This window comes from Gopherus flavomarginatus, chromosome 2 (genome assembly GCF_025201925.1).
Source record: "Gopherus flavomarginatus isolate rGopFla2 chromosome 2, rGopFla2.mat.asm, whole genome shotgun sequence".
In the NCBI taxonomy this organism is placed as follows: domain Eukaryota; kingdom Metazoa; phylum Chordata; order Testudines; family Testudinidae; genus Gopherus; species Gopherus flavomarginatus.
This window is the reverse complement of record NC_066618.1, coordinates 97,927,527-97,946,937: the sequence shown is the minus strand read 5'-3', so window position 1 is coordinate 97,946,937 and position 19,411 is coordinate 97,927,527. Positions and strand designations below refer to the sequence as shown.

At 39.5% G+C, this 19,411-nt stretch overlaps 1 protein-coding gene across 3 annotated transcripts in view; it reads right to left on the bottom strand.

Moving 5' to 3' along the window:
• The window catches only part of HECW1 (HECT, C2 and WW domain containing E3 ubiquitin protein ligase 1), a 385,797-nt gene that overhangs the window by 39,758 nt on the left and 326,628 nt on the right, over positions 1–19,411 (bottom strand). For all 3 annotated transcript variants that reach the window (XM_050937655.1, XM_050937656.1, XM_050937657.1), the window contains 5 exons: positions 15,094–15,177; positions 13,809–13,918; positions 11,422–11,542; positions 9,697–9,810; positions 6,789–6,941 (listed from right to left, as the gene is read on the bottom strand). In XM_050937655.1, coding sequence (XP_050793612.1) covers positions 6,789–6,941; positions 9,697–9,810; positions 11,422–11,542; positions 13,809–13,918; positions 15,094–15,177 — 582 coding nt within the window. The remainder of the gene's footprint in view (positions 1–6,788; positions 6,942–9,696; positions 9,811–11,421; positions 11,543–13,808; positions 13,919–15,093; positions 15,178–19,411) is intronic.

Sequence of the window (19,411 nt, the reverse complement as noted above, 5' to 3'; positions counted from 1 at the left end):
TTGTCCATCTGCACAGATCCGATTACAGAACTACAGTCTAGCTCTGAAACACTGCCTCATAATGACCAGAACCTTCCTCCTTAAAAAGTCCCACTGATTTCATGAGACTACGCAGACAGTAAGGAAAATCCCACCTGAATAAGAGTGGCAGAATCAAGCCCTATCATAACCTAGTCCCAGATTTGGACCTTAGCGTCCAAAATATGGGGGTTAGCATGAAAACCTCCAAGCTTAGTTACCAGCTTGGACCTGGTAAAGCTGCCACCACCCAAAAAATTAGAGTGTTTTGGGGCACTCTGGTTCCCCCAAAAACCTTCCCTGGGGACCCCAAGACCCAAATTCCTTGAGTCTCACAACAAAGGGGAATAAACCATTTCCCTTCCCTTCTCCCTTCCAGGTATTCCCTCCCTGGGTTCCTGGAGAGATAAACGGAAGCAAACTCCGTGAATCTAAACAGAGGGATTCCACCCTCCCCGTTTCCAGCCTTGGAAAACAGAAGTACCGAGAGTTAATCTCTCTTCCCCCCTCACCCAGAAGGAATGCAAAGTCAGGCTAGTAAATCTAACACACACAGGTTTTCCCCTGACTTCTTCCTCCCACCAATTCCCTGGTGAGCACAGACTCAATTCCCTGGAGTTCCCCACTAAAGAAAAACTCCAACAGGTCTTAAAAAGAAAGCTTTATGTAAAAAGAAAGAAAAATACATAAAAATGGTCTCTCTGTATTAAGGTGACAAATACAGGGTCAATTGCTTAAAAGAAATATGAATAAACAGTCTTATTCAAAAAGAATACAATTCAAACCACTCCAGCAACTACACACATGTAAAATACAAAAAAAACATATAAATCACTATCTGATCTTTTGTACTTACAACTGGGAAACAGAAGATTAGAAAGCAAGAGACAGAAATCCTCCCATAGCCGAGAGAGAGACAGGCACAAGACCAGAACAAAGGACTCACACACAAACTTCCCTCCACCCAGATTTGAAAAAGTCTTGTTTCCTGATTGGTCCTCTGGTCAGGTATTTCAGATTACTTCTTTCTAGGTGAAAGAGACGTTAACCCTTAGCTATCTGTTTATGACAGGCCCATAGGGAACACAATGAGAGACACTGACTATTTTATACCATTATGTCTAGCAATGATTCCAAGGTGTGTTTATAGGTGTGTATTTGTGTGCATGCAAGCGTCTTGATATTTCCCACATTATAAACCAGTTGCTTGCTGAAGGCACACTGAATCTTCTTCAAGCCTTTCAAGCAGAGTTGGGATGTTTTCTACTTCCATGAGATACACAAAATTGAACAGGAAAAGAAAATAAGCAGAAATTTCCATCTGAGAAGAGTTATCTTGAGGTGGGGCAACAGAGAGAAAGTTCCCTTCCTCCGCTTTTCATCACATGGAAAGCAAACCTAATAATCTTTGGTGCTTAAGTTAAACTTCCAAATTTACAATGTTTGAGTGGGTTAGAAATAAGACAAATAAGTTTTCCCATCCCTAGGATAGAGGAAGTTTTGATCCTAACACAATGGTTGTGTTTTTGCAGTGCCTTCCCAGTGACGATTCAGATGACTATTGCTAAATATCAGTGTCTTGTGACTCTTTGCACTCTTTTAACCTTTGATCCAGTCCATATGGACTTCATCATCTAGAATGTCACAAGCACAAGAAAGCCAGGAAAACCACCAGAACAAAAGCATCTCTGTATACTCATGAATAAATGACTGACCATGGACCCCAATGAGTTAGTCCTACTGCAAAACTGAAAGCCATTTCAAAATTCTTTCCAAGGAATGTCAACAGGGAAGCAAGTAAGAAGCTGCTGTTACAGGCTATTGGGAACCTTCTATTAATATGCTAAGTAGTCAGCATTATGATAGAGAACTAGAGGATTTACTGAATATTATATCCAACTTTGTTGCAGGTCAGTAGAGAACTTTTTAACATTCTCAACTGTCCTTTCTCCCAGCACGCACTGGGTCTGATAGAAAACCTGGGATGGATTGTTCACGGGCTCTCTCTACCTCAATTGTCCCACAGACCTGGTCAAGAACACATAGGGGATCTTTCAGGGTCATTGCCTACAATCATTTTCTTTCTACCAAAAGAAAGACAAGGGGAATCCAGTGGACATAGTGTACTTAGATTTCCAGAAAGCCTTTGACAAGGTCCCTCACCAAAGGCTCTTACATAAATTAAGTTGTCATGGGATAAGAGGGAAGATCCTTTAATGGATTGAGAACTGGTTAAAAGACAGGGAACAAAGGGTAGGAATTAATGGTAAATTCTCAGAATGAAGAGGGGTAACTAGTGGTGTTCCCCAAGGGTCAGTCCTAGGACCAATCCTATTCAACTTATTCATAAATGATCTGGAGAAAGGGGTAAAAAGTGAGGTGGCAAAGTTTGCAGATGATACTAAACAGCTCAAGATAGTTAAGACCAAAGCAGACTGTGAAGAACTTCAAAAAGATCTCACAAAACTACGTGATTGGGCAACAAAATGGCAAATGAAATTTAATGTGGATAAATGTAAAGTAATGCACATTGGAAAAAATAACCCCAACTATACATACAATATAATGGGGGCTAATTTAGCTACAACAAATCAAGAAAAATATCTTGGAGTCATCATGGATAGTTCTCTGAAGATGTCCACGCAGTGTGTAGAGGCGGTCAAAAAAGCAAACAGGATGTTAGGAATCATTAAAAAGGGGATAGAGAATAAGAAGGAGAATATATTATTGCACTTATATAAATCAGTGGTATGCCTATATCCTTAATACTGTGTACAGATGTGGTCTCCTCATCTCAAAAAAGATATACTGGCACTAGAAAAGGTTCAGAGAAAAGCAACTAAAATGATTAGGGGTTTAGAACGGGTCCCATATGAGGGGATATTAAAGAGGCTAGGACTTTTCAGCTTGGAAAAGAGGAGACTAGGGGGGAATATGATAGAGGTATATAAAATCATGAGAGATGTGGAAAAAGTAGATAAGGAAACGTTATTTACTTATTCCCATAATACAAGAAGTAGGGATCACTAAATGAAATTAATAGGCAGCAGATTTAAGACAAATAAAAGGAAGTTCTTCTTCACACAGTGCATAGTCAACTTGTGGAACTCCTTACCTGAGGAGGTTGTGAAGGCTAGAACTATAACAGTGTTTAAAAGAGAATTGGATACATTCATGGAGGTTAAATCCATTAATGGCTATTAGCCAGGATGGGGTAAGGAATGGTGTTCCTAGACTCTGTTTGTCAGAGGATGGAGATGGATGGCAGGAGAGAGATCACTTGATCATTACCTGTTAGGTTCACTCCCTCTGGGGCACCTGGCATACTGGGCTAGATGGACCTTTGGTCTGACCCAGTACGGCTGTTCTTATGTTCACATGCCACTGGACTTGGTTAATTTATTTGGGGAAAGAGGGACTTCTTCAGCAAATGTGTCATGTTATTTTCAGCAGACAGGGAAAGCCTTCACCTTCTGAAGCCTGTACAAGCGCAGCTGTTATATATTGCCTAAATACCATCATGATTGGTTGCTTTATAAATATTCAGACAGGTAGCTATACAGGCTGACTAGATAAGATATAATGCTTACTATTGCATCGTTAAAGAAGAATCAATATGGTTATGGATCCAAGGTATAATCTACTACATACAGCCAACATTTTCCCATTACACTTCTTCACTCTAGAGAGAGATTTAATTAGCTTCCTTTCAGATATCTTTTCTTTCCATTACTGTAATTTCTAAACATGAGTATGTGTGATATCTCTTAGTTTTGTGCATACAACATTTACACAAGACCTGGAAAAAAGTCTTATTCAGTGGAAGCTTGTAGGAAAAATGTTAAATCTCAGTTTCTCCATAAATGAGAAATATTTTCCAGTCTATGTCTCAATTTTCACTTGGCATACACATGACTACTCTGTTCTTTGAAGTGCTCACTCTGGATTTGGAATGTTGTTTGCAAAAGGAACAAGGCATGAAATAAGTCATGGGGGGAGAACTAAAATTTTTTGGCTGGGAGAGAAAATATGGATTTCTCAGTTCCCCCAGCCTGGACAACAGTTAATATTTTCTTATGTATGTTTTATCCCAAACTCATCAGCATTCATACTGCAAGAGAAAATTCCAACAGCTGTTGCTAAAGATGCCTTATGCACTATGTACCCCTTGATGGACTTGCAATACTTCCTAAAAGAAAAAGGAGCCCAAGGACAGATTCCATGTGAATGATAAGCTGTTTGCACTACTGAAAGTCTGCCATAAATAAGGTACAAGGCTCAAGGAAACCCCAAACCTGAAACAATCTGTGATTGTGTAATTTTTGTGACTGACCTCAAACTTTAAAGTTTAAAATGACTCTAATATTAATACTTTACACTTATCCAGCGAGTTAAATCCGAGGCTCTCAAACCACTTTACATATATCCGTATGTTAGGTATTTCACAACAAATCTGGGAGCAAGAGGAATATTATTGTCCCCAGTGCTAAGATACTATGGTAAGGCAGGAGGGCATAAGAAACCCTAAGATAGATAAATTTTAATGAGAAGAGTTTTACCATTGATTTCAATGGGAGTCGAATTAGGACAACGCTGAGAGCTTTAAAAAAAGTCCCACTCCTCACACACAAACAACCACAGGCAGGTTTATAACCTATCCTCAGATATATGAGTCTATATACCCTTAATGGACTAATTCCATTCTTTGGACTTTAAAATGCTGGGTCCGAATTCTGCCTCTGATGGATGCATAGAACTACCAGTATAGTCAACTGGAGTTGCATGTGTATATCTGAGGTAAAATATTGTCTTTATATTAATAGCAATCTATTAATCAGTATGCATAGCAAGAGAAAATGTATCTATATACTAAAAGCCAGCTGTGAAACTGATCACGCTGATTATGAGCTTTTGGCCTCAGCTAATTATATCCAAAGGTTCAAGTGCTGTTACTCAACAGCCACCCTATTGTTTATTTTTTCCTTGGCTCTTGCAAACCTCCCATATTTTGGTTTACAACTCCTTTCGCTACTCACAAGGCCCTCCCTTTCCCTGATTGACTCATCCTTCTGGACAACGATGGCTGAACATGTCTGACTCTGTATTATATATTTTCTATACACAAAGAGCAACCAAGTACTTTCAGTCTACATTAACTCCATTTTATGTTAAGAGGACAACAAAGTAAGAGAGAAGAAAAGTAGGAGAGAGCACAGTGTGTGTCTCCTCTCCAACAGGCTGTACTGTATCACACTTGAGGACAAAATGGCTGCTAAACTCTTCTCACAGGAAGAATTTTTAGAAACTGGAAAGGTGCAGTACATAGAAAACAAAATGCATCCATTTCATAGCTACAGCCACTGAACTCTGGAACTCCTCAACCATGCTTAAAAAGCAGATGGAAGGCTTTGTGTTTCTGCCATCAGAAACTAGGCCAGCCATAGGAAGCATTGCAATATCTGAATTGAACACTCATTGAGAATGAGAAGTGGGAAGGCATTCTGATATATGTATTACAGATGACAAGTCACCGATCCCATGGTACTCAACTTCACGAGAGTGGTGATGTACCAAACACTTATTTCAGACACCACTACTGCATCCCAGGCATATGTATATATTACCCATCTGCTGCAACCACATACCAGATCCCAAATTGAACAATTTACTGGTATGAGACTTCCTACTACCTGCCCTAAGCTAATGGGACGGAGGAAGTGTTTACAAGAACAGAAGGACATATGAAACTCACAACTTGAATGAGGCATGTATTATACTCTACTAAAAAAAAACCCTTCTGATGTGAGTTACTGAGATTCCCTCAATAAAGAAAAACATCAATAGGAATAATTGATATGTCAATGTTTTGCTAACTTAATGAAATCCCAACAAGTGCTTCTGTTCAAAAGCAACAAATAAAGCTTGGAATCAGCTGCCCACAGTTCAGTGCGCCACATCTGAAATTATCAAAAGGAAAACAACTCCCAAAAGATAGAGAGATGCAGAGGCAGACAGTAAACTGAGAAGATCAGAATCCTATCCGCAGGCACACAATAAAAACAAATGTGAAACAGCAAACTGATTCTCAAAATATACACTGAAGGTGAGGAAAGCCCATTCTTACTGGTCCCATCACACAAAAACTAAGCTATTTCAGAGGCTACAGCATTATTTAGGGCTAAAGTGTGCTGTCCAGGCACAGCCTGCAGTAGGGGGCAGTGTGGAACATTCATCCCAGCAGAAGCACCTGAAGGTGTGCCACAGGCAGGAACAGTGATGCCTGGAGTGCAGGGTGGGCAGAGCCACAGTCATGCCACTTCCAGCCCTCTCTGGGCTTGCTGAGTTCTTGCATTCAGGTGACTTGGAGAATAGCAATTGTACCTGACCTCTGCACAGGAATGCAAGGATAGCAGGATAAAAGAAAGCTCCTTGAATCGTCTTACTCTACTAAATCTTGCACACTCACACACAGGCACAAACAATGCCTTAGTGTCAGAGCATGCAGTGATAAGATAGTACATTTCAGTAAGAGGCCTGCTAACTTCTCCTCTTTCAGACCCTATTATTTTATCTACACACAGATATTCCCTCTTTCTTGCTTTCTTCTCCTGCCCCATTTCTAAAGAATCTCACTCCCCCCGACAATGGTAGGAATGGGATTTACATGGAACCTGATGTAAACTGACAGCATTTGTAACACATGTGCCCTTTATCATGTGGATCCAACTGGACTGTTTCATTCTGCTTAACACTTATACAGAAGACCTTACCATTCAAGGTGGTTTTCCACAAACGCAGACATGGGGCTGATCTGTACAGTGTAAGTGTCATTGGCTGAATACTCAAACAGGCCATAGTAAGGATTGAAGAGCTCCTGAGACAGAAGGAAGAAGAACTCTCGGGAAGGACCACTGTAGTCCAAGCTGGAAAGGAAATTCAGATAAAATGAGTCTCATTTCTAGCTGTGTGCATTTCATGCTTTGCATCTGCACTGGCTAATGTCTTACTTTCAGACAATAATTTCTAACATGTTTGCTGATGCTAATTCTCCTCTTCAAGGACCACGTTTTAATTTTAGGAAGAGACTTCAGCAAGTCACGATGCATAAGCTGCATTATTCCCCAAGTAGCACTCCTGGAAGGTATCATGACAGACACATCCCTGAATATAGCTTTCTCCTATATCCCCTTTGTTCCATGCAGTAATAATTTGCAACTGCACAGCATCCCTTCTCTCCGCTGGGCAGCAGTGAGACAAGACTTCTCACATTTCTTTGCTCTGCAGGGGTCTATCTGCTTAACTATGAAGACCTAGATTCATGGTCTGGGTAGCTCACACAGGGGAGTAAAAGAGGGTTCTTACTTCCTGCCTGAGTATGCAATCTGAAGCACATTCCAGTCCCAAGATATCAAACCTTGGGTACTTACTTACAATGCGTGGTTGTGGTTCCTCACACAACTCTCTCTCCTGTAAACTGGTATGGTGATTTTTCATTTGGTTAACATGTGCTTTTTTAGTTTTCTGGTGGTTTCAAGTTTATTTGGTATCTTGGAGAGGGACATTTACATTTAAGTTAAGCCTTGCTGTCTGGATTTATGACTTCTCTCTTTAAAGGGCCACTTTCTTTCTTTCTTTCTTCTCCTTTTAAATCAGACCTTTTTCAATTATCTCAACTATTTAAAAAATGCTTCATGAATGCATTAATCCCAAACAAGAAGGATTTATTAAAAACAGACTGTCCTGCAATAGGGTTAGGCAGCTTTTATGGTTAGTTTAATATAAACCTTCACACAGTAATAAGAAAGAACCACTTGCAGCCATAAATCACTTAATGCCAAAATGGTTTCTGAGACAGGCATTACTTTTTACATTTAATAAATTCAAAGGAGGTGGAAAATTCTGCAGCTGGATCAGCCTACTCTATAATAAGGCTGAAGTTAGAGTAGCATAATTGCAAGTGGCTGTATGTCTGACTCATTCACGTTGGAAGGAGGCACAAGGCAGTCTTGCCCACTTTCAATGCTACATTTTGATATGGGCCTTTAACTCCAAGCAGCTCTGACTCTTAAGTATGCAGTCAGATTAAAGCCATGAAAGTGAAGGAGCCTGGACCAAATTATTTTTCTGATAAAAATCTGGCTCAATTAATATAAAGATATGGGGCTAGATTCGCTATGGCTGGAGCAAGGTGGTATAAATTAAACCTGCCTGCTTCTCTGAAATCCCTCATAGGAGCCCTGCACTGAAGGCTTCTGGGAGATATATTAATTCAACACATTCCCTTCACAGCCAGTGCTGCCCAATTTATGTATTGTGCTGGCTCTCCTTATGTACCCCACATTGCCAGGAACATGGGTCATTGAGGGCACTTTGCACCATTAAATCTGCTCACCTCCTCACTTTCCACATTAGGGTGCCTCCAGCAGGATCTTTGGCCTCAAATATAAATGATTCGATTTTTATGATTTGCAGGATACTATACCAAACATGGTAGAAGTTATTGGTAATTAGGGGGAAATACCTAGTAAAGTTCATTGCATGGGCCATTGTTAGCATATTAGAACCATTCTCCAAATGAGTAAACTGAGACAAAGGAAAGGTTAATGATCTACCCTTGGTCACACTGTAAGGTGGCGGCAGAGTCAGGGACAGAACTTGTTATAACAGAACTTCTCTAACTTTTAGATGACACTGACTCCACAGATGTTCACAAATTAAGGGGTTAATAAAGTCCATAATATCAACAGCACTAAAAGTACCCTCCTTTCTAGGTGGTGATTTACTCTGTTTTCATTTTATCTCCAGATGAACTAAACTCTACAGAACTCTTTACTTGCTATGTTACCTTAGCAAGTTCAATCAGCAGCGATTGCTGTGCACTTTGCCAGCTGCCCTAACATCTTTGGAGCTGAAACTGTATCTCCCTTTTTGTCCCTAAATCTGTGTTTCTAATAAGAGATTGTATGCACAACACAATTAAAACAGGATTCCAAGCCTTCATTATTTGAAACACTGGAGAGATTCAAAATGTCTTTCTTTAATTAAAATTTGCAGATGAAGCCTCATGTAGAGCATAACTGTTGATTTGAAGAGTTTGCAAGGTTTGGTTGGATAAGAAAACAAAAACTCAGCTGTTTACTGTAATCTCATCTGAATTACCAGAATTTCTTGGGTTTGCAAGATCAGCCAGGAAGTCTCACAAAAAAAGGATGCCTCAAGAGATTTCCAGTACTTTCTGCTTCTGGTTGACAGTAACAATGGCTCTTCTAATAGTATTTATGCTTCTCACTTCAGCTAGAGTGAGTGAGAAAAATATTTTTTCAACCGCAACAAAGGTTCATTTTAAAGAGGCAGTGAAAATTGCTCGTTGAAGAGGAGGATTAACAACCTGATATTTACTTGGGCTAGTGCCTCACTACCCATGGCACCAGGATAGTGAGTCTTAATCAGTTAATGTTTTAGAAGAACTCAGGAACTGTAGAAGTGCTCAGCATGGAGAAGTACTAAGTAGTACAAAGGTTTGGGTTGTTTTTAATTTTACACACACCAGTTCACCTCCCCAAAGGTAACAAGTAAAACCTAATGCACAACAGGAGAGATTCAACCTTTTCCCAATGCCATACTTGCTTTGCAATGCAATGGCTCTCTCACAATGCACAATATTTAATAGTTCCCTACCCCTCCTCTCCAACAAACGTGATATAGAGTTTGTTCCGCTGAAGCTCCTTGCGTGAATAAGCCATCACCTGATTGAAGGTGCCTTCCAGCAAGTGATCACGCCGTATAATTAACCTGCAAAAGAACATAGTAATAAAGATCTTGTTAATCAGCACAGCTTGAAATTCTTGAGAAGGGGAGTGAGAGGTGCTATTATCAAATATACATAAAGGGAAACAGATGCTATTAAAGGGCCAGACTAAGCCCTGGAATAAAACAATGGAATTCTACTGAAGTCTATCGAGTTATGCCTGCTTGTGCAAAAGGCTGGTTTTGGCCTTTTATTGGTTCTTGTTTATTTGTTTAGTTAAGATTTACTCTATGACTGAAAGGTAGATTTCTCCTCTCAGTGATAGTTAGGTTCAAAATCTTGCTGTACCCCAAAGGCTCTCCATAGCATCTCCTACAGAAATTAGTGCTACAGATGGGCCTCTGGCCTTTCTACCTTCCTGGAGTCGATTTTGATCTCACACTGGATTTACACCAGTGGACTTCCATGGCATTATACCATAAGATACACTGGTGTAAGCAAGGGGAGAATCAGTCCTTACCTATATCCACTAAATGGCCCCATATACTCTCCCAAACATCTTTAATTAATAGCTCAGTGTTTCAAAGACTACTTACGAGCTTGCCCATTGTAAAAATATCCTCTGTACAAGAAGTTCTTATTTTTCATATATAGTTGAAATGTAATGACACTTAGTCCTTTTGGAATGTTCTTCATGTCTGCCTTGGCAGGACTCTGAAGGGGATAACCAATGGCTAGAGCTCCTCAGACAGTGCAAGAATAGTTTGGTGATGACATTTGCCTAGAATAAATTGACTGGTTTTCAGATATTTTTTCCACAACACATGTGGTTTGGTATGAAGCCAGCCTGATGCATGAATTCAACCAGATGCCCAGGAAATACCTTAGAAGCATACAGTGCTTTAGCCAATTACTATAACTATCCACAGAAAATGCTGCAGAGAGGCAAGCCAGCTACCAGGCTGTTTGGAATGTGAACTCCACAATGGAGTGACAGAGAATTACAGGATCAGATCCCAAAAATATATTAACAGAATGAAAAAAGAGCTAGTCTAACTAATATTTAGGTGCAATGGGGAATAGAGAGCAATTGATAGGGCCTGAATTTCAGAAGTGCTGAGCACCTGGTCTGCCAGTTCAAATCAATGGGAGCTGTAGGTACTCCAGCCCACAATGTTTACAACAATCAGGGCCAAATTTTCATCCCGAGTTACACTGAAATGTCAACTCAGAGTAAAGCCAAAGGATTTGGGAGTTACTTCAGAACTGTAATAGTGTATTGGTCCAATATCATTCATATTTGTCTAACATGTTATTCCTCTACCATTACTGATATAGCTAGAAATACCAACATCTCCTTAAAATAGGTAGAGGAGGAATGTAGGAACAAATAGATCCATGAGAAATAAAGCACCCCAGATATAACCCTCTTGTTGGCCTATTTTTTTGTTTACGTGTTTCTGTGTGTGTGTGTGTGTGTACACACACACTTTTCCTGGATAAAATACATAGATACATCATCTAATGTTTCATTCCTGACCCACGATAACGATGTATCTTCACATATATCCGATCAATCTCCTGATTCATTACTACAGTGACAAGACTAAGATGCATCATGTTAAATTATTTTAATCATTTGACATAATACTCACTTAATTTTACCTGGACCTTGCCCATATCCTTTGGCTTCAAGTTTTCGATAGAAATTGCGTAACTTGGCTTCAAAGTCTCTCCTATATGGAGAAGGCGCTCTTGCACTAGCTCGCTGTAATCCTAGAAGGGAAAAGAGCAAAGTCACAGAGTTTAAAAATCTTTTAAAGAGGGTCTTATTCATACACCTGGTATTTTCAGTTACAACTTGCTAGAAAATATTATGTGAACTTTTATTGGTAAATGTAGAATTTCTGAGTGCTCATTATTTTCAGGTTCTATTTGTCATTAATGCAGCCATCAGTTACTATAATTCTGTGGTTCCCAACACTTCTGGACAGCTGCATCATCTGACCAAGATGATGGCTGTGGTCCCTTTTTGCTTCCCGAGCCTTCAATTCTCATTGACTGGAATGGAAAATCAATGGGAGTTAGGTGTCGATATACTCTTGAAAATCTCTCTCCTCACCATCTTCCAGGAGATCTCATTATCTGGCAGGATTAAACCTTTGAATCCAAAGCAGCACTTCTATTTAGCACTTCTAGGAGGCCCAGGCATGGCTGGGAATTGGGGTTTTCTGGGTTAAATGCCTTCTGTATATTAAAGACATTCAGCTATAAACACAAAAACCTTTGTGGCACAAGAGAGGATTTCTGTCAGCAAGAAGTCTTACATTTTCACATTAACAGTAGATTTTCAGCAATTCGGGACCTGTTTTGTTTTGAAGTCTGAATTCTGAAAGCAGCTGATTAGTTCTGTTGCGTAAATGAGCATCATAGCAATCAGTATTAGAGGATGGGATCCATGAAATCTCATTTCCCTATCTCTTTAGAGGAGACAATGAAAACAAGTCCTTTTATGAAAAATTTGGCAGAAAAGCCTCCAGAAGAAGGAAACAAGTTTACATTTAGTTGAAGCACAAAGTATCTGTGAAGACTCATTTGTAGCAACAGAAGGACATTACTATTTGACTCAGATGATAAAACAGAAAGGCACATTTATATAGCATTCAAGGAGAATCTCTGCTGAAGCTTCTCTTGTTCTGTCAGAATATTTTTTACACCACACAAGAGAAGTAATTACTGGTTATTTTGAGTTGATGCAACCAGTAGTACAGATGAACAAATAGTACATTCACTCAAATCAATCCTATTTGTCATATTACCATCTTTCCACAAAAAAGGTTAAAAGCCACTGCATGTCTCTCAACACACCAATGAGTGAGGATATTGGTCAAATGTTTAAATCTCATGCAAACTAGAGATCTGCCCCATTAGATCAGTAGTAAGTACAGATGCAAACCCCTGTTGAGGACATTAAAACCCACAATTTGCATTGAAGTTTATCCCTACTTGCAATCAGCGAATCCAGTGATAACAATAGGAATTTTTTCAAAGATCTCCCCTGCATAGACAAGATGTCAGTGTTTTTCCACAAAAATATTAAGACTGGTATTTGTGAAGTCATCAGGGCATCTGGCACCCAATTCCTATCAACTTTAATAGGAGCTAGATGTCCAAATAGCTCAGGTGGTTTTGAAAATAGCCTACACTGATTTAAGATCATATTTCTGGGATGTTACTCAAAATGACCACGAAACCAGTTGCATGGTGGAGATGTTGACAAATTCAGTATCCTTCTGAGTTAGGGTTGGGTGTTTTAGCTAAAGGGAGCCACCTGCTGCTCAATTTCCTTGGCACAGACAATATTTCAGAGATACACAACACTTGGAAACAATCTTCTACAAATTGATACCTTTCTGGAATACATGCTTTAGTCAAACATAAGTTATGGGGCTCAATACAGGGTAACTGGATGAAATTATCTAGCCTGTGACATGCAGGAGGTCGGACTAGAATAGATGATCTAATGGTTCTTCCTGGCCTTAAAATCTATGAATCCTGGGAGAAGGAGCAGTCTTGGAAACAGTGTCTGGCTGGATATTAAGTTTGGCCTATAGTTGTTTACTGGAGTTCTGAAAGCTTTGTCATACATATGTGATTTGGACTTTGCTTCTCCCATCTAATATCGATATTCAAGAATGTACTTACATGTCAATAGATTAGACTTAGAACACAGAATCCCCTTCTCAGTCTAATCTCCCCTAACCGTTTGGAAGCTGGGACCATATTTTCTTCTCCTTGGACAATCTCTGATTCCCACCATGCTGAGAGCATCAGTGTCCCATGAGACAAATGAAAATGACAGCATTCTGTGTATTAACTAAACACTCCAGCAGAAAAATTGTCTGGGGTCAATTCTCAGCTGGTATAAACTGTCACAACTCCTTTGAGGTCAATGAGATACAACAATTTATTGTAGCTGAGACCCACCCCTCTGTGATTATCAGATGGAGAAGCACAACAAACACGTTTCCCCTCCATTTACCTGGAGAGTTCTGAGGTGAGGAGCAGGGAGAACAGCGAGGAGAGAAGCTGTAGCCAGGGTGGAAGGCAGCCTGCAAGGGTATGTAGGACATAATATCCTCTTCAAAGAGGCTGCAAGGAAAAATGATAGAGACAGGCCCTGTTTATGCTCATTACACAGGAAGAAGCACAAGAATTCAGTACAGCAGAATTCTGTTATAAAGATCAGTTTGGGTAGCCCTTCATTTGATCATGACTTACAACATAATAATCAGTACCAACAGATGCATAAAACAGTGATCTTCCCAACCAGACATGGTCTCAAGAAGCAAAAACTTCAATTTACCATAACGAAGTGAGTTCCATTAGGCATTTTCATGCCAAGACAGTGCCAGATTGGATGGATGAGCCAAGGTTTGAGGCAATGGTAAAAGCAGCAACATCCAGTGGTCAAAAGCAAGAACAGGGGATACATATTGTTACACACATTGTTTCCCTTTTGACTATGATTTGTCTTGGTCATATATTTTGCTAAAGTCACTGCATGGCTCTCTGATCATCTGCATCAAGGTACAGGTGGTTGGAGCAAGTCATATACTTCTTGCATTAGATAGACTGGGCTGTGTAACTCCAATCAAAATCAATTTGGGTGGCATGTATTTTAGTGTAAACACAGGGCAATGGAGAAATGTAATCCTTCATTGTGTTGAGCCACATAAATCAAATTATCCTAGGTTCTAAAGCGCTAATTTCATTGGAGCTCCAAAAGATGAGACGATCCTGCCTACGTTACTAAGGTGTTGCCTCCAATAAATAGTAATGATTATTCACTCCACTGTAGCTCAGCTCTTCCTTTATGTGAGATAGCCTCCTGGAAAGCACGGCCAATGGCATAACTGACATTCCTATAATTTGCATCTGATTGTTACTCAGAGAGGTGTGAACCACATTTCTGCATTTCAAAATGCCACAGAAAAATTTAAAATGTAATTTTTAATCTGATACTTAAAGCCCAAACCTTACTGTTCAGTGCAATCGAAGGGTAAAGTTCATTGTGCCAGTGGGGACTAGTTTCTGGAAAGTATGATTTGACACATATATTGTGGTTGAATTATTATGAAAACCAACTGGCTATCAGGACAAATGAATCCCTGTGTAATCATGATAGGGCCCTAGCAGAGATCAGCCTAGGTTTAACAAATTCTGTCAATCACCTAAAATATGTCAAAAAACATAGGGTGGAGACAGCTAACCAGCTTCTTGCGTACCATGAGTGACAAAGTTCTGTTTTTGTTCAAACTGATTACCTCAGTAGAATTACTAAATCTGCATCACAGGACAACTTTTCAAGCCCATGTGTACCCTCTGTCCGAATGTAATGGATCTTCTCCCTGGAAAATTAATGACAAAAGGGGGAAAAGAAATCTCATCATTCATTGCCAAACTATACGATAGGGATGGATTATTTTTTCCTCTCTGCTTCTTTAGTTCCTTTTTGCTCTTCTCACAAAGATAGCAAATAAAAATCCCTATTGCCTTTCGAATCTGAACAACCAAACCTATAAAACAACATTCTTTAAATCATACCAGCAGTCTGTCCCCAAAGCAGGAGTCACATTTTAGAGAACAAGATGATTTCCCCATCCCTGGAGTTTATGTGTAACACTGCAGTTGACATCATTGAAAGATGAAAGTTCGCCTCTGTGGAGGCTATACCTAACATACAACATTTTCTTAACAGAGTTGTAGTAATGACCTATACTTTACATGTTTCAGTCCCAGGCTGGCCTCATACATGCCATTCCAATTTCTATGATAAAACTTGTAGGACAATTATTTATTTTAAAATTAAAATAATTGCTACCTATGAATTTCCTGTTCATTAAAGTTGCTTGATTGATAGTCCTGGGGACTGAAGTTCTATCTAGAAACCAAATGAGCCTGGCTTTGATCTTACTGACACTGTTATCAGTAAAGAATAATTCTATGGAAGTCAGTCAGTGTAAAACTGCTGCATGTAAGATCAGAATCAGACCCAATGAGCACGGCAGCAGTATTCTAACCACCAACAAACAGGCCTATCAGTGTGTCTCTGGAAAAAGGGGTAAATAGTGAGGTGGCAAAATTTGCAGATGATACAAAACTACTCAAGATAGTTAAGTCCCAGGCAGAATGTGAAGAGCTACAAAAGGATCTCTCAAAACTGGATGAGTGGGCAACAAAATGGCAGACGAAATTCCATGTTGATAAATGCAAAGTAATGCACATTGGAAAACATAATCCGAACTACACATATAAAATGAGGGGATCTAAATTAGCCGTTACCGTTCAAGAAAGAGATAATTGTGGATAGTTTTGTGAAAACATCCAGTCAATGTGCGACGGCAGTCAAAAAAGTGAACAGAATGTTGGGAATCATTAAGAAAGGGATAGATAATAAGACAGAAAATATCATAATGCCTCTATATAAATCCACAGTTCGCCCACATTTTGAATACTGCGTGAAAATGTGATCACCTCATCTCAAAAAAGATATATTGGAATTGGAAAAGGTTCAGAAAAGGGCAACAAAAATAATTAGGTGTATAGAACAGCTGCCATATGAAGAGAGATTAATAAGACTGGGACTTTTCAGCTTGGAAAAGAGATGACTAATGGAGGACATGATAGAGGTCTATAAAATCGTGACTGGTGTGGAGAATGTAAATAAGAAAGTGTTATTTACTCCTTCTCATAACACGATAATTAGAGGTCACCAAAGGAAATTGATAGGCAGCAGGTCTAAAACAAACAAAAGGAAGTATTTTTTCACACAACGCCCGGTCAACCTGTGGAACTCCTTGCCAGAGGATGTTGTAAAAGCCAAGACTATAACAGGGTTAAAAAAAGAACTAGATAAATTCATGGAGGATAGGTCCATCAATGGCTATGAAACAGGATGGGCATCGATGGTGTCCCTAGCCTGTTTGATAGAAGCTGGGAATCGGTGACAGGGGATGAATCACTTGATGATTATCTGTTCTGCTCAATCCCTCTGGGGCACCTGGCATTGGTCACTGTTGGAAGACAGGATACTGGGCTAGATGGACCTTTGGTTTGACCCAGTATGGCCATTCTTAGGTTCTTATGCCTCAATGCAAATATAAAAGGACTATTTCAAGGATAAAAAGAATAAATCGTTCTCCATGACCATTTAATCTCCAGGGTTTCTGCTGGGAATATAAACTTGGGTGTAAATTCGTACCACTAGGGGTGGTTGTTTGGAGCTCAATCCTGCAATATGCAAAGAATTCTGTCACTGATCAAGCAATCTTTAAGCATGTGAGTGGTCCAGTGGGACATCATTCATTCCAATATTAAGTCAAATGGGACTACTCATGCCTACAGCTAAACATGTGTTGAATGCTTTGCTACGTTGGGGCCAGAATGCTAGGTGCCCTGCAGGATCAAGCTCTGTATGAAATGGACACTTGTCTGCTGGGAACTTGTCTAAGATCATCAAGCCCATTCCACAAAAGTTGATGAACAGCCATCTGATAGTAGCTTTGAGTCACTACTGACCTAAGGTGGAAACAATGCAGTGACCTAGAGGTGAAAGGCTCAATATCCTGTTACAAATCTTATTACATATCCGTAAAGCTGTCTAGTCCTCATCATTAGTCAATTTTGTTCTCTGCTGAAAAAGAGATAAAAGCATTTCCTGTTCTCTAAGGGATAAGAACTCAAATTACAAAAGTGAAAAAAGTCTAGAATAATTTGATGGCAATGATAAAAATTTTCAGTTACAAAAATGTACATCTTAAATAGTGGAGGCATTTTTCATTCTCTCTCTAAATCTATTAGCATTACATTCTTCCTGGAGGCAACTCTAATCCTTTACACCCAAAGAACTCTTTGTCTGATGTTCATAGGTAAATGATCAGTCAGCAAGGCCAGCAATACTCTCAGAGAGAAATCTCACCGGGAAAACGTGGAGGTTCTCTGTTTTGTTACACTGATTACAGTGTTGCATTTATTGAATCCTTGGGCCAGATCCTCAACTAGTATAAATTGGCATCACTTCATAAAAGCCAATGGATAGAAGCTGATTTACACCAAATGAGGATCTAGCTCCAGAAGATAATCATTCTGTTTCTTTTTTCTTTTTCATTTCACTTCTTTCATATAAGATGAAAGGAATAGGTGAAATACCTTGATGGCATCAAATGGTTTAATTACTTTGGAAAGAATTTTAAACACATTATTAAGTTCTCAGAGAAAAGAAGTGAAGACGGGAGTGCAATTTAGTAAATAATGTTCCTATGTTTCTGTAAAATATAGGGCTTCTCTAGCCATGGCACTACTGTTAGAGTTAAGGGTAAAATTCTGGTGCCATTGAAGTCAATGGGAATTTTGCCGTTGTCTTCAGTGGAGCCAGGATTTCACTCAAGACCTCTGAAGAATAAGATGGTAATTGTAAGTAGAGATATCTGATTTATAGAATTTTTGCCATTGAGGTATAAATATAGTGGCCATCAGGTTGTCAATGTGTGCCCACAGATACCACAGTTCTTCCCTATACTTGGGTACCTGTGGAAAATAACTGTAACTATATGGACTCCATTAGCAAATGCTGACTCTTCAGTGGTGACCACCGTAACTCAGGCACCTCTTCATTTTTTTACATCCTGTTAACAAGGATTTGACTCTTCTTCTAAAGAAAACATATCTGAAATGTAGAACATGAAACAAGGAGGCCAACAGGTGAACTATAAAAAGAGATCAAGGAGAAGAAGGGAATTAGAGGGTAGAGAAAACACTCTTCTGTTTCTTTAGAGAAGCACAAGGAATGAAACATGATGAATATGAATATGAAAATGTTTTGCAGTTGTTTTGTGTTTTTAATGAATAAAGCACCCACAAAATTACAAATATATCCAATGATTGTTAAAGTACAAATTATGGCTCCCCATGCACAACTGTGCTTCCCCTCTTCGTGCCCCCATGCAGGTTTCACCCCATTCTCCATGAGTTCCCAAAGACAATTGCTAATGGTTCTAAGACTACTTCAGTTACTTCCTTAAGAACCCTAGAGGGAACTTCATCCAGTCCTGCTGGCTTGAATACATTTAACTTATCTAAATATTCTTTTAACTGTTCTTTCCCTATCATGGCTTGGTTCTTTCTCCCTTGTTGTTAATATTAATTGTGTTGAATATCTGGTAAAAAAATTAACTCTTGTTGTAAAGACTGAAGCAAAGAGGCACTAAATGCCTTTTGGTGCTCCCATTCTTTAGCTCATTGAAGTTCATTCTTAGACGGTAAATGTATCTTTTGGTGTGCAGAGGTAGTATATGGCCAAGATCTTCCTGGGCACTTCACAGTTGGTGGGTTATGGTTCTACATCGAGAATAACTGTCCATGAAAGGTTTGTTACCTCAGAATTTCTCCAGCCTTCACTTTGTCCACCTGATCTCTATCCTGAATAAGAAGGGGTCACCTCCCCCTAAGATGGATGCTGCAGACCCTGAGCATGCTCAATATTGAGACAGGGTGAAAGTTCAGTTAATTGGCAGAGAGCCAAGGAGAGCTAAGTTGGCACCCTGGCAAAGAGACAAGCAGGTGAGGAGGTTGGCAGAATCATAA